Raw genomic sequence first — 15,910 nt, 5'->3', positions numbered from 1 at the left:
CACAATCGAATCACTGTTTACTCCCGACACACTTTCTTTACTGCTTTTCTGACGTTTCTTAGCACTGTTCAGATGTTGTCTATTTTGTTAAATGTATTTCTATGAAGCAAAATTTATTCCATTGTATTTAATTCTTAAACATGTAAGATGTCCTTGTATATCTAGAAAGGCGTCCGCCAAATAAAATGTATTATTCATTATTATTATTATTATTTAAGTCATTACAGCAGCCAAACAGTAGCTAAACAATTCTGAAAGTGGTGCTATACTATTGAAAATGAGTCATTGATACTTGTTCTATAACCGATTTTCATGTTTAGGAAAGGTAAAATTACCGTTTTAGATCATTTGAGGCAATATAAAGCCCTATTTCACAATCTTTATACAAAGTTGAGTTTGCTCTATACAGAATAGAGTATGAAACATGTCAGGGAATACTGGCCTCACAAGCCAGCTGTTGTTTTAAATATGTAAAGTACTGTATATCAAGTATGAAAGCAAAAGTACAGCCAAATGAAGGCAGGAATAACTGTGTGGGGTGATATGTTCGTGAAGCATGAAAGAAACTGGTCATACACGGCAGCCTCCAGGTGGGAGTACTGAAGTGTGCATGAAGAGGAACATTCAATAAGGAGCATGCATGTTTAAGCTTTTTATCTTCAGGTTTATAAAAAAAAAAGTGCTTACTTACAGTGAAACACAAACTATTTCACAGTGAAAAGGAATTTCACCACAGAAATATACATGAAAAACTGACTTCTTAACTGAGATATTGCTGCATGAATTATATTTCTTTATTTGATCAGGGACAATGTACAAAAAACATCAGTCTATAAAAGAATTGATGTCATGTGTCAGGTTATAGCAAAAAATGCTAATTTCCACCCGCAGTCCCTGGACAGGTTGATGATATACTTACAAAAATTCATAAAATATATACACAATAATACATGAAAGCATTACTTCACTCACATCATAAAAACACTCTCCACTTCAGGAATCTATCACTCACAGTTTACATCATTCATATCACAGTCATTCAGTGCGTACAAATTTGCTTTGATAATAACCACTTGGTTTGGTCAGGCGTGTAAAAGTACTATAATTTGTGCATGAAATAATTTCGTTTGGAAGAGTGTTCCAAAGGCTCGCTGCTTTATAAGAGAACGATTGTTGACCATATGTGGTTCTACGTCTTGGAACCTACACTACCTAAATTTATTTTTGAATCTAAATTAACATTGATATTCAAACACATTATTTTTTTTAGGTAAAAAGGGAATGCTTATGTTTTTTTTTCAAGGCAATATCCAATTTCTTAATCAAGTTCTAGTGAAATCACTAGGAAACACTTTTCTATACCTTTATTTTTATCCGTGTCATGAAAGAAAAGTGGATTAAAAACAACCAGACACCCAACAAGAAGCTGAACAGTTACATCAGTAAAAAAATGAGTCAAAAGAGAAATTGTTACAAATCTTTTATTAAGATATTCATTATTTAATCCATTTTGACATTTTCTCTATGATTTGTATTTATTTATTTTACATTTGTTAATGTGCAATTACCTTTTGATAATGTTGGGTCACAGTTACAGGGTTTTCACAAAGTTATTGGCACTTGGAACACAGAAAGAAATAGGATGAGCTTTACAGAATGTCCACTGGCGCTACAGGGTTACAGAGGGCAAGGAGCAGGGGCAAAGACATGGGCAGACCTATTACTGCACAGGTTGTGAAGAAGCGCCGTTTCTGGGTAAATATATACCTCATGCTGCGAGTGCACAACAAACAATCTGACCTCTATGTGTGCGTCTATATATAATATACAGTATTTATCTATACATGTGTATAATCATATTTATATATGTACTGTTTAGTGACAAAAGAATCCCCATGCCGTGCAACACCTTATCCATTCAAGTGTGTAGGTCGACATGTTTTGTGAAGTGTAAACACGTTGAAACTTACAGAAATTACAATATTAGAACGTACTAAAAAAAGAAGCATGGAATCTCTCTATTCTCAAATGCACATAAAGTTCACACACCTATTGCAGATAATGCGGTGTGCAAGTAGGTGGTGAGCAAGGGACTTTTTGGACAGAGAACTTAACAATGACTATAGGTAAAAAAAACTGAAAAGTACCATAACCATAGTTACCTTCTGATTTGAAATGACAGGTTTTTCTGTATAACATAATTTGATGTCCCAGCAAACTATTTCAGGTATTATTTTAACTTAAATATACTAATTTAAGTAGTGTGATAATTATATATATATATATATAAAAAAAAAAAAAAAAAAAAAAAACATTGGGGAAAACATTAAGATGTAATTTGAGTTCAACTGTAAACTTTAACAGTTAAAAGTCACTGAGAAAAAGAAATGTACTTATTATAATTCGGAGTTAACCACCTATAACCACTGCTTTGCCTTTCTCTGAAACACATGAATAATCTTGTGGAAGTGAAACATGACACCAGCTGCATGAAGGACAGGAAGCACAGCAGTCTTCAAAGATACCGGAGAGGTACGTTCGTGGGGGAGGGGTGATCATGTGGCATCTACAGTCAAATGCAGAGGTTACTGAGGTATTGTTGTCATTACCCTTTACAGAATACTTATAAGGTACTGCACTTTTGCTGTCCGTAAATCATCCGGTCAAACGTTTCAGTAAACTCATCCTTTCATCAATAGTGAAAATAGGCTGAGCTACATCTATCATGTTTCTAGTTCTTTTTTTTCCTCAATAAGATTGACTCAACTGCCTTGAATAAGAAGCACCGATTCCTTCCCGGTTTTTACCCTGTACCTGTCTTCAGAAAAATAGAACGTCTTTAGAAAGCCCCCTCCAGTAGGAGAAAGCAATCAGTCGTTTGTGAGAGCATTTCAGGTTGAGAACACATTCCTACGTCACACCCCATTTTCACTTATATCCATCTGAAACAGGAACAATGAATCCCTGTGCTGCGGACCTCTTACAGGTCATTCAGAAAGCTTCTAGCAAACACAAACTTTCACGTAAAAAAGAGGTCAGTTATTGACATTTTATAATCAGACGCATCCAGCAACAAAAAGGAAGAACACTTGGGATTTAACTCAACAGTTGTCTTGATTATTTACAGTAGGAATTTGTGCCACTTCTAAACAAGAAACATGCAGACATGGGAAAAAATAAAAATAAAGAAGACAGATTCAACCTAACGGGGTTCAATTGCTACATTTCTCAAAAGGTGCATGAACCTCTGGGTTTTCTCAATAAGGTGCAGAAACCTCCACTCTCAAGGAAGATACAAAATCATGTTAAACTCTAAAATAAAACTGTCAGCCATTTTGCATTTCCTTATTAAAAGAGATGGTGCATTAGATACATGAATAAACGACATACTTAAAAATACACAGCCACGGAATACAGGCTCACCTTCTTTACCAAAGAACTGTTTCCCCACACGTGGATAGTACCATAAAGCCTATTTGCTTTTCAAGCAGTATTGCCTCCTCGTGACATCACTGTACCCACCCAGCTTCTGCTTATTGATTTCAAATAAAAAGGCGTTCCAATATTCCATAATTATTATTATTTGACAGCAGTTTATTGTTCAGTTCAATAATTTCAGCACAAAGAAGAAACTAGCTGAGCTGTCAGATCAATAACCTTTATATTTCTACAAGTAATTTCAAAGTTGTGGGCTAAATGTTTTATCGAAGGATGCAAACGTTGCAGGTTCACAACCTAACAAGAAATGGTTATCATAGACAACAGTCAAGCCAGCTGAATCAGTCTCTCTATTCATTTTAATCTGAGGATGAAATGCTTCAAATTTAGCAGTTCAACTGCTCATTCCATCCCTCTGCACTGTCAAATAAAGATAAAAATAAATGACTATGGGACTTATGATTATACTTCTTTTTTTTAATGCAAAAATAGCACTTTTCCTTATTTGACAAGACCTCTTTCAATAAAACACAAAAGATCTTAGAGATTTTAAAACAACCCCTTTCACTCTCTTTGCTCACACCGTTCTAGGCATGGGCACTTGTATAAATATAGTTTGTCTTCTAAAAATATGACCATCTTTGATTACCTGTTGCCCTTTAAATTTTCTTTACAATCATCTCAGTAAAAAGCTTTCCCCTTCTGTCTGGATCACTTTTTCAGTTCATAGACGAGAGAAACATGCTAAACATTTAGAAAACCGAGAAAGATGAGCTACATTTCTATAAGACACTGCACAGTGAAACACTCAGGTGAGATTCTCTGGTCTCGAGAGAGGTGATGTGGTGAAGAATACTCGCAGGGTGATGAGTGGAAGATGAAAGGAGAGGAAGTAGGAAGGTAGTGTTAATGTTTATTATTGTATCTATTTTAAAATCTAGTTCCTTTTTCCTAGGCTGGAATACAAGGTGTTAGGGTTGCATAAAGAAAACTGCCACTGACGCTTACATTCAATATACTCGCCACCTCTACTCCTAGCCTGTCTATCCAGCCATCCCTTCCTCCTCAAGCTGCACTGGCAACTCCCCCCACCACCTGCATTTCAGGGAATGTATGTAATATGCAACAGTGGATGCGCTTACACACCTAAAAAAAAAAAAAAAAAAAAAAAAAAAAAGACAAGGGGAGGGAAGGCAGAGAGAAAACCCTCTCACTCTCTCCCTTTCCTCAACTAACTCCATTGTACAGTCATAAAGCAAAAAAAATTAAGTTTTCATGTCCTGGTTACATCAGGGTAACAACTGTTGACCCTAGCAGTGTAGTATAGACAGTCAGATGTGAGACATCAGCGTGGGCCAAAGAGTGAGGAGCCAAGCAGAACTGGGGAATACTTGCATGTGTGTCACCAAATTTCAACTTTTTCCCCGGACACAATGTTCAAAATAACGGTCCTCCGTCCCCGCCCACACCTGGTAGCGATTCACCTGAAGAGCCACCCGACTCCATGCCGGCACCGCCGGCGGCCTCCACGGAGGCAGAGTCGAAGGCTGGGTCCGCCCCCAGGGTGTCGTCTTCCATTTTGACGCCGTCGGGAAGGTAAGCGGTGTAGGCGTCGCTCTCGGCCATCAGTAGCTTCAGCTTGGGGATCCAGCTCTTACGGACCACACGTCGGGCGTTGGTGCACATGTCGGCTGCGATGGCATTCATCTCGCTCTCTTTGAAGCTAGTGGCAAAGTTCTGGCAATAAACTGACATAGAAAAGGAAGAAAAAAAAAATGTGTTTGTTATGCTGTGACCTACGCCTAAGACGAGAACTAGTGTCATAAGGCAGACAGGACGCTAAGCAACAGAAACAATGGCCATGGGAAATGTTTTTAATGTCAAGCAAGTGGAATACACATTACTTGAGGCTCGATTAAGCTGAAATTATACTGTGCATGTGCGCGAGTGTTCGCCAAGGGTCCGGATGGCATACATGTAGTCATCAGAGGGTATATGTGTAGGATCTGTGCCGATGTCTGCGTACCGCCAAATCTTTGAGACAGGGCAGGCTCATGACACAACGTCGCCTACTTGCGAGGTGCAAGGAGAATTTCAGCAGCCTGAAGTATCAGAGCTCACACTGCAACAATTTTCTGGTCAATTTGGGATTACATCCCAAGATTGGACTGTACTTGTAAAATCCTTAATCATCTGAATGACACCAGAAATATCCTACATTCATAAACACTTTCGTTGACGTTAACAACAACTACTGTATAACCAGGTCTCCAAGTACGGGAATTTTAAGAGAGATAATATCCTGCAGATCATAAAAAAGGCACCGACACCGATTTGTAAATGTAAATGGAGCAGCTGATCTCTTCGACCATGTCCTGCTGCCTTTCTCATTTCACTAATGCGATGTAGGGAAATGTGTTCATCTTCACAAAGCAAGCCCAGACTTCACTGAGCAATCAAAGGAGTTACACAAGTTAGCTTTTCTCATAAATGTCTGAACACATTATCAGCTACATACAATCACACAAATGTGAACATAGTTGAATGTTGCTCTCTAGTGGTCACTGTGGGTTATTACCTAATGATAATCACAAGGGTGCAGTAGGTAGCAAGTAATCTCCCCTTTGCACTTTTCTCCAAAAGTAGACTAAAAACAGACTTGTTTCACCGTTAAATGAACTGAGACATGTAACAGCCAATCACTAAATTCAGCAACAACGTTCTATGCAATATGCATATAGCAAAATGTAAAATATGAATGCACGTACAGTACATTCCCCTCTATCTGAACCTAGCTTCACAAGCAAATGTGCAAATTGCTTGCATGCTTGTGGACAAACACCCACGGAGTGAAAAACATGTACGCTCACATTTGACCGCATGCAGAACTCTGTTGTCCAGGGGCTTGCGGCTCGGGTCATTGGTGGACGAGCGGATGCCTGTTCCACAACTGTTGGCCAGAGTATTCCTGGTGCATCAAAAATAAGAATGAGTTGCACAGAACAGAGGAAAACAAAAATAGTGATATCCCTCTAATGCCAGCAGATAAAAACCAAATACATTAATCTCTATATTAAAATGAAGCTTTTGCCAACTTCACATGAAACGCTTGCAGAAATAGACCCAGAGACAAGAGGAACAAACCTGTCAAAGAAGGCAGCCAGCAGCCTCCTAAGCAGCACCTTGTGTCTGGTCCCTGCGCTCACATGACAGTTCATTAGCTGGGCTCGCGATATATACACAGAAGTACCTGCAAAGAATACACATGCAATGAATTAGAGATGCACCGATTACAACTTTCTAGGCCGATTCCGATTTCAGATTTTCATCGAGTTAGGCTAGCCAATACCGATTTTAGCCGATTCCGATTTCGTTTTTTCTAACCACTTTACAGCACACGCAAATATTTATTTTCTAGCTTTTCTTTGATATAACATTTTGCACAGAACATAGAACATATTTGGAACAGATAATGGATCACTATAAAATAGAACTATATAAATGACTCCTGGTGTGGGAAATTCACACACATCTAAAGTGCAATGTTACAACCATTTCCTTCTTTTCACATCCAATATCCCCAAAAAAAAAAAAAAAAAAAAAATGTGATTTGGGTTTTTGGTGTCGTCCCTCCACGCCCTACTTTTTCCTTGCAGGTGTTGCATATTGCAAACTTGTTATCTTCTGCACACACGCTGAAGAATTTCCAAACAGCTGACGAGGTTCCCTACATGTGCGAGAACAGCGCGGACACGCGGGTACGCGACACACGGCGGGAAAGTTGAGAGAAAGGAAAAAGAGACTGTGCTGTGTCCAGTCCGTGGGGAGTTGGGTTCAGAACTGGTGTCGCTGGTTCAAGTCCCCGTACGGACCGAAGTACGGACTGGTAGCTGGAGAGGTCCCAGTTCACCTCCTGGGGAATGCCAAGGTGCTCTTGTGCAAGGCCCTGAACCCCCACCCCCCCCCTAAATTATTATAAAAACTTAATTTAGAGGGGTTTTCGGTGGTGCGGCATGTTCACCCTCTGAGCCCCGTTAATCAACACAAGTGAATTTGAACCCAGTTTATCATGTCTTTTCCATGGATCTAACCAGCATCTCCGTTCTCTATATGCACTCAATAGGAGTAGTTAACGTTATAGAAATGATTAGCACTGTGATATTAGTTAAAATAATGTTAAAAACGGAACATGACGCTGTGATGTTGTCACACCCAGCAGACACACAGACTTGTAAAAAGGGAGCCGTGGTTTGAATAGCGAAGACATTTCTGTTACATAGATTCTTTTTGTTGTTTAAATGTTGAAATATTGTAAATAAAATCGTCACACTCTTTAGAAATATTTCAAAGCCCTGTCAAGACGCTGAGCCACGCTGCCGCCCAAAAACGATCGCCCAACCCTATCATATACAGTAATGATAAATCATGAAATCTTCACTTTAGATTACGGGAATGTAAATGGGTATTTGATAATCTAGTGGCAAGTCTGATTCATATCAAACATTGCAGCTGTAGGTGGAGAGTGAGGAGGCTGTGGTTTGGGGACATGTCATAGTTAAGAGTTTTGCATCTTGCTATTTCTTTTCTGTTTATTGCTCTATATTGAATTTGCATCTGTGTCACAGGTTTCATAATGGGTCAAGTTTAGTCATTTTATTATTACGGTATGCACAATACATCTTTTTTGTTAGCATTTTTGCCTTTTTTATTTTACTACTACCAAACAATACTAGCTTGGTGTGTGTTACCTCCCTCCTTTTCTACACACACACACACCTTCCTCTAAATATGCATATACATATCATTTGCCTTGCCGGATCCCTTGAATCAACTAACATTGGTATTGGTATATTGCCACATGTATATTCTATAGCTCAAGTGTATGTTTCTCTAATATAGACATACATATATCTTCCAAATGTTTAAAGGACCTTTAACACTTAGAAAAACAAGTCATTGAGCATTTTAACAGCTCCTCTAAAACTCTTGCCTATAAAAGTCTGTCTTTTGAAACGACTGGTTTCTCTGAGAACACACCTGCACACACAAACCATACCTGAGACTAACTCTAGTTTCTCAGCAGGGTCTCCTTCCTCGTACAGTTTGGGATGACAGCGGTTGCCTATCTGAGCGATGAGTTCTGCGGGGAGACACGTAAGGTCTCTGCCTCGCATCCGACCCCGTGTCTCTGTGTGGTCTGGTAGAGCCTCAACACGTTCACCAGCTGCTGGAGAAAAACAATACTGCAAAATTAGAATAGAACTATATAGGGTAAAGTACCCTATATAGGGCACAGTAAAATGCCTGCTAAAACAGGAAAAACATCAGGATTACTATTAAATCCATTGAAATTAAATAGGAAATCTCAGCAGAGAAGGCAAAAATTATTTCACTTTCACCGAAAATAAAAGTAGGCGTAAACATTAGACTACATCTTCTCTGTCTTTCAGGCGCATTTACAAGTACTATTCTGTCTCATGTCCATTACCTGCTGCTCCCATGTTGAGCATGCTGTACATAGTATACATGTTGCAGATTTGCCTATACTGCTCTTCAGCACATTCATCTGTCCCCTCTTCCTCTTCTTCATCGTCATGGTAGCTGATGGGTGAGTCACTGGCGTAGGTGCTCAGGGTGCCGGGGCTGGCGCCCTCCGACATGCCGAGGCCTGCCGCAGAGCTCCCGTTGGTGCCGGCACTGCCGCTAAGCCCGCCACTGGCCACCATGCCCGCCAGGCTGGTTACGTTGGCCCCCATACCCATGGCCAGTCCGAGGGCTCCGGGGCTCTGAATGGCACTGCCCCGCACCGCCTCCTGGGAATAACGGGCGGCCTTCCTGGCCCCACCGCCTCCCCCCGAGCCTACCCCGCCTCCATCTCGGCTGCTGCCACCCTCCCACAGCCGCTTGGCGACAGGAGTGCAGACCACCGAGTACGGGGTGGCTGCTTCCGGCTGGCTAGCGGGCTGCTCTGTCTTCACTCGCGATACAAGAGGGAGCGGCGTCAAGCAAGAGGCAGGCCGGCCTGCACTGTTACTGGTCTGCGTCACAGGGCTCTGGGGCTCAGAAGGTGGGGGCTCAGAAGGTGGGGCCTCCTCAGCGTGCAGGCCCTGGGAGTCGCAGCTGGGGGAGGAGACCTAACAAAAAAATGAATGTATATATCAACTTTTTGTCAGCATACATAAAACACACTGATGTACCAACAAATATGTTTTTGCTCGTAGGGTTTTGCCACGCTGGTGGCTGGGACGAAGGATGGTCAGGCTGTCCGTCCAACAGCATCTCAACAACCATTGGCTAATTTCCCTTCACATGTTGTATGATTATTTATTTATTTATGTTTTCAGTAAATGATTCCAAATGATAAAGTAACCCCCTCCCTAGTTAGAACCATCGTCACACTATAGTTTGACTTCCACCATCACTTTTGACCCACGAAAAGGTATTTCAACAACTACGAGGCAGGTTGCCCTTAAATTTCCTTCATGCATACATGCTCGCCTGCAGATGAACCTTCCCATTTTTGCCTTTTCAAACTCTGAGCACAATATATATTTCAATATTGTTCCAACTGGAATAGACACTTTGTTTTAAACACATTTCAGCCTTACCTTTAGGAAGAACTCAGTGCCTTTTTCCATGATCTGTTGGATCTGCAGGAAGCCTGCAGTATACATTAGGAGAAACTGGTCCCCCACTGTCATGCTGAGACGGCCTGTGTAGCAGAAAGACAAAATCTGCTGGAAGCTTTGGGGCTGCACAGCCAACGGGAGCTCCACTACGTTTGGGCTTGTCTCATTGCTGCTACCTCCTCCACTATTGCTGCTGCTGAAAAGGTCCCGGAAATAAGAACTGCTAGCAGCCAGCACAGCTCGATGGGCCTGAGACAAAAGCAGATAAGAAGGCGACACATTAGAACTTTTAGAGTAGTGCAAAGTTAATATTCTGCACAAGAACTTTAACAAAATAAAATATATTTTGAACTTGAGAAAAGTGTAAATGACATGGTTCTGTTTCCAGTCATTTATTTGTGTATTTGTTTAACAGGTCTTAATCTTAGTCGAATCCTAAAATACTATTTTTAACTTCTCCTAATGTTGTTGGAAAGAAAGCCATACTTGAAAAAGGGATGGCTCTCCTACTTGGGGTCATTAAAATATTGGGACCTAGAAAAAAAGGTTACAGGGCAGAAAAGGTTAAGAAAATCCAACAAAGACTCAGGGCACTTAAATTGGGGGGCAATCTAACCCATTACCTTTAAAGGCTAAGTGGGAAATTGCATGCAATTAAAGAGGTCCAGTTGTCAAGACTACAAGAAATGATTTAACTAAATCACCAAACCTTTAGCCAGTGAGGAAGAATTTAGCTCAATATCTCTCAAAATTATACTAGGATGAACTGCTCTCTGTGAAAGTGTATCATCATTCCAGGTTGGTCGATCCACCCCAGATACAAAAAAGAAAAACGTCCCAATGTCTGCCCCCCCCCCACTTTCAGACTGTCCAAACAGCACTTCTTTTGAAGTATTCCATCCTCCATGCAACATGGCTGCCATGGAGCCCCAGGGCTAATTGTTTACACCCAAGCCTTGACTTCTCTAAATATAGCCTTGACTTTAAATATAAAAGGTTAATTTCCATAATAAAAATAGTAACTCGCTGTCTCATCAGTACCTTGAAGGCATGGCCCTTGACCACCACAGAGACATCGCAGTAGAGGCCCTGCAGCCGCTGCTCATTCAGACACTCTAAAACATTGTTGCCAAAGTTTGGGATCGCCATCTGGAGGGTCTGGGCCATGGTGCGCCTACGCACACCACCAAAGGGTCTTGTTGGGAAATAAAAGAGAGACCGAAGAGAGAGAATGAAACGAAAAAGCAGAGAAAGAAAGAGGAAGGACACCATTACAATACATGACATTTAAACCCCATCCACACATAAACTGGTATGGTTAACATACAGGAGGTTACATGGAAGTATCAGACTCTTTCTGTTTATACCTTGAGTCATTAGGAGTAATGTGTAGGATTCCTAATGACTCCTACTTTTAGGGGTCATTGAAATATTAGGACTTAGGAAAGGGGTTACAGGGCAGAGAAGGTTAAGAAAATACAACCAAGACTTTTTAAATGTTTAAGTTGGGGCCATTTGGAGTAGGAGTTGTACAAATTACTCCTCAGCAGGCTTTTGATTGTAGCGTTTACACTCCTTTAACCAGAGCAGGGTCATTGTCCCAGGTGGTATAAAATGGGCAGGCCCATTCACAACAATGACAAAAAATGTGCTGTGTCTTTGGTGTGAGGAGGGTATCAGAAGGCAAAGTGGGGAGGAGGTGTAATGTAACAAGGCTGTGTTAAAAGACAGAAAGCTCAGGGAGAACAGACATAAAACAAAACAGGTAAGGAATGCCAGACTCTTACATTAATGGACACAATAAAATGGCTGACAGTCTTTCACAGGGACACAGTAATACCAAACATAAAAAAAAAAAAAAAAAAAATCTATTTTTTTTCTTAGTACTAGGCCAAATTTGTAATAATGAAGCACTCTAGAGAAAAGAATTCCTGAATAACCACTCCATCCCTTGGCATATCCAATTGACATAGACCACAAATATTTCTTCACACAGTCCTACTGAAGGCGTTTGGCAGGCTCACAGGACGTTGATATTTCAAACAAAGTTTTGTTGAAATCGCCATGGATAATGTGCATCGCATTAATCCTATACGTCACTTCAGCCTCGCAGTAGTGGTTATTGCCAGGAGCGGGCTCAGTAAAAGCCTTTTTATTTTCTCTGTCTTCTATGAGCTATAAAACAGATAACTGGGTCATGGTCCGTTATTTTATGTTGGAAAGTGTGTGGCCTAAACAAACACCACGTAGCATGTTTCCATTCACTTCTCTAAACAGCCAAAGACAAACATACCCGCTTACTATGCATCTCAATGTTGAATTAAAAACAAGTTCCCTCTGCTGTGCTGAGAGGTTATGAACACTGTAACTGCTTGATTCTTTGAGAAGGTTTTGTATTCAGTGTCAGGATATGTAAAGACACCAGATATTTTCTTTTACGTTTTAGATTTGTAGCCATGACCTCATTCTATACAATAGCATGGGGAGAAATCTACTTTTCAGTACAGGGACTCACATGTAAACGCACTGTATGCCCTCTGTACCCACATGCACTATATAACCTCCACAAATACAGCTAGGAATACAACGGATCCATTGATAAGTGTACGTGACATTGCATTGGCCATAAACCTTTACTTAAAGCAGAATACCAGTCAGAAGTGTTTTCACAGATGAGTATACAGGCCTAGATAAAGCTGCTTTTCACACAGATGCTTTACCACCTCAAAAGTGTTTCATGAGTACAAGCTGCACACTAACACACACACACACACACACACACACACACACACACACACACACACACACACACACGTAGATACATACCAAACAAAGACAATCTCTGATACTGTGAGAACAAACTGATTGAAGCCCACCCTGTAAGAGGCACACAACCAACTTTGGTGTGACTGACTGACGAGGGCCGGAGCGAGCCGCCCCATCATATCCAAAGCCTTTCATTTGGGACCTAGCCAAGCTCCAGGGTAAAGAGAAATGCTCTCTTTGTCTCTGTCTCACTCAAGCTCCCTCTCCCTCATACTAAAACACAGATGCGCACACACAAACTCAAACAAACCCACAAAAGGCACACTGAGTCACACACAGACATTAGACAATACTGCTTGTTTACAGTTTGGCGAGCCGCAGTAAGCACACATGCGTGCACATAAAGACACACAAACACAGGGCTGAGAGCAGGGTGTGTTTGCACAGTTTGCCCCGACAGTGAAAGAGAATGTGACGTGTGTGTGTGTGTGTCTTTATGCAGCAAGGATGGGCAGTGAGGCCTGCAGCGATGAGAGGGATCATCTCAGGTCCTTATTCCGTTAAATAAATAGAGTGCAGCAAAGTGAACGAGTGAAATTCACCCCAATTCACCCCGTGTCTTATACCAACCAGCCTGCATGGTGGGGAAAGTAGGTCAAACATACAAACATAAGGGCTATGTTATGATGGGATGGCTATCAACATATTTCAGAACTTGTCAGACTACTTTCCAATTGATCCACTTCTCAAATTGAAAGAAGCATTGGCTCTGACTCTGCTGTGTGTGATTACTGTGGAGTCATTGGTGCAGTCCCTCTATAGGCATTTCCTGGTTCTCATGTTCCCATGCCTGCATGGCTGTGCTTCTCCTATCAAGTCAAGACATACGTAGGCCTGATTTGTGGTTGGATCCTGAATATAAAGCAGCACATACATTAAAGCGTCTAAACTTCTTAACTCCATATTACTGAGGCTGTACCATGTGAGTGTTCCCGACTATAGTCTGCCTCTGTACAGAAAATGTTTAAACGGGACAGAATGCCGGGTAATGGGGAAGAGATAAGGAGCTCGTTAACACACCGCGCCGTGTGCCAGTCTACCCGCCGGGAGTGCTCCCCAGTCTGCTGGCACCGGAGCCGGGAGGCGACGGGGGGGGGCGACACAGGATGGCAGCAAGCCCCGGTGATACCCGGGTGAGGGCGACGGTGTGTTCCTGTTTACGTGCGGTCAAATGGCATTCAAGTATATTCATCTTAACCATCTTCAGCAGATTAGGCGGTCGTAGTTCGTCCCCCTTTCCCTCCTGTGGCTGACAACGCTGAAAATGTTTGATGCTCTCTCCCATCCGCAGCGGGCCTGTAGAGGTAGCTAACGGCTAAGCTAACGCTACTGTTAAATATTTTGGGTTCGCCCCGGCGCACCATCCACCTCATGCACACTCAGCTCAGCAGCACAATGTCAAGCATTTCCGCAATAGTCCAACACTTAATATATAAACAAGACACTTACTGCCTTGCGGACGAGGTAGCTGTGCTGCGACGCCGGTTGTCAAGCCCAAATGTTGCTTATTTAAATATTTTGGTGATGGGGGAAATCGCTCCCCCTGCCATTCTCCATTCTACCGACATCAACAGGTCATCCCAGGACACGCAGCAGCTGAGGGCGAGCCAGACGGAACCAGTGCGGCACGGAGCGGGGGGTGGGAGCATAACAAGGCACAATTCTTATAACCGGCGCTCGCAAGAGCAGCCGTGCCAGAAAACCTGACTGACATCACATTTTCGCATATTTGAGAAAAGAGCTGAAATTAACCATTTAACTCCAAACATTGCACTCTAAGCTGATAACAGGATACATTTGACGGAAAAGGCTGGAACGGCTAAAGAAAGTTTAGGACTGTGCCAACTTATACCCTTCCCCTAAGCGGCATAGGCCTAACGTTACTTATCCCAAACTTTGATTGTCCCGTGGCATATCTACTGGCCGTTCGCCATCAACCCAAATCCACGGCGCTAACTAAGGACACTGCACAGACCCCTCTCCCCTCTACCCCCTCCTCCTCTGCCGCCGCCGCCACCACCGGTGAAACCTTAGACAACCCCGGCAGGACGCCTCACACAACGGCAGGCAAGACACTCACCCCCTCGTTGGGAAGTTAACGCAGAGCGTTGGTTTAAAGGAGGAGACGCAACGATCTCTCTTCCCGTTTTCCTTTGCTCCAGGCAGCCATTCAGTGTGAGCTAAACGCCGATAGCAGAGCCATCGAGGCTGATACAGTATCCCAGGGGGATTGCGGAACACAGAGCCACTGATCGCACGGAACATAAGAGGAGGAAGACAAGCATGACGCGCTCGTCATTCAATCGGATGATCGTTTCGAGAGCAGCCTCAATTTGGGAAGACCTATCCCACGGCGTAGAGTGTTTGCGCATTGGCACAGCAGCAGCCTGCAAGGGAAAACCGTCACTCTCTGTTGCGATAGAAGTGGGAAAAGTAGGCCGTGCGTGCGTGAGTGCGTGTCTGTGTGTGGGCTACTTACTGTATTTAACTTGAGTGAACCCGGTGCACGTAGCCTATAGGGATAATGCCGCGCCCTTGTTGGTTGTAAACAAGTGAAGCATTATGTGCAAAATACAGGGTGCTATGACCCATACCTGCTGTGCGCACCTATGATATAGCCTACAGCTTTCTCCATTAGGGCGTAATTATAGGTAAAATCTACATGGGCACACTGTATGGTTATGCTAGACCTCTTGACCCTATTCAACAACAATAGCTTTCTATACTTTTCTGTGCATATGCATTCAAATCCTTTCTGTGAATCTACTTGCAAGCATTTATTATGAAGCTGGAGGCCCAGCAGATATTAAACCACAATATTGCAAGTGTCAACAATACACAAAAATAGCACGGCAGCAATTTCTGGGAATTTGTAGGCCATGTACAGGAAAAAAAAAAGTAATCCGTGACTTTCTTGGAACCAGAAACCAAACCTTGGTTAATGGTTACACTAAACAGCCCTGGGAAAATACATTTGCCACTGGAAACTATGCTGTTTTTTGTCATGCATATCACTC

General features: G+C 42.2%; 1 protein-coding gene across 3 annotated transcripts; it reads right to left on the bottom strand.

The window, feature by feature from the left end:
* Positions 1-1,502: 1,502 nt before the first annotated feature.
* nacc1a (nucleus accumbens associated 1, BEN and BTB (POZ) domain containing a) lies at positions 1,503-15,286 on the bottom strand. 3 transcript variants are annotated; one of them, XM_028599961.1, is made up of 8 exons: positions 14,974-15,286; positions 11,109-11,262; positions 10,047-10,316; positions 8,927-9,572; positions 8,495-8,665; positions 6,583-6,688; positions 6,309-6,406; positions 1,503-5,186 (listed from the first exon to the last, which is right to left on the bottom strand). In XM_028599961.1, the coding sequence occupies exons 1-8, from the start codon at positions 15,156-15,158 to the stop codon at positions 4,876-4,878; spliced, it is 1,941 nt and encodes a 646-aa protein (XP_028455762.1). In that variant the 5' UTR covers positions 15,159-15,286; the 3' UTR covers positions 1,503-4,875. The 3 variants fall into 3 exon arrangements, with proteins under 3 accessions (XP_028455762.1, XP_028455763.1, XP_028455764.1); XM_028599962.1 differs by having other exon boundaries at positions 8,495-8,662; positions 14,974-15,285; XM_028599963.1 differs by lacking the exon at positions 14,974-15,286 and adding an exon at positions 14,343-14,844.
* Positions 15,287-15,910: the final 624 nt, after the last annotated feature.

The sequence above is a fragment of the Perca flavescens genome, chromosome 15 (genome assembly GCF_004354835.1).
Source record: "Perca flavescens isolate YP-PL-M2 chromosome 15, PFLA_1.0, whole genome shotgun sequence".
NCBI classification, from domain to species: domain Eukaryota; kingdom Metazoa; phylum Chordata; class Actinopteri; order Perciformes; family Percidae; genus Perca; species Perca flavescens.
Note: the sequence above shows the minus strand (reverse complement) of the source record. Positions and strands in the feature narration are given on the sequence as shown.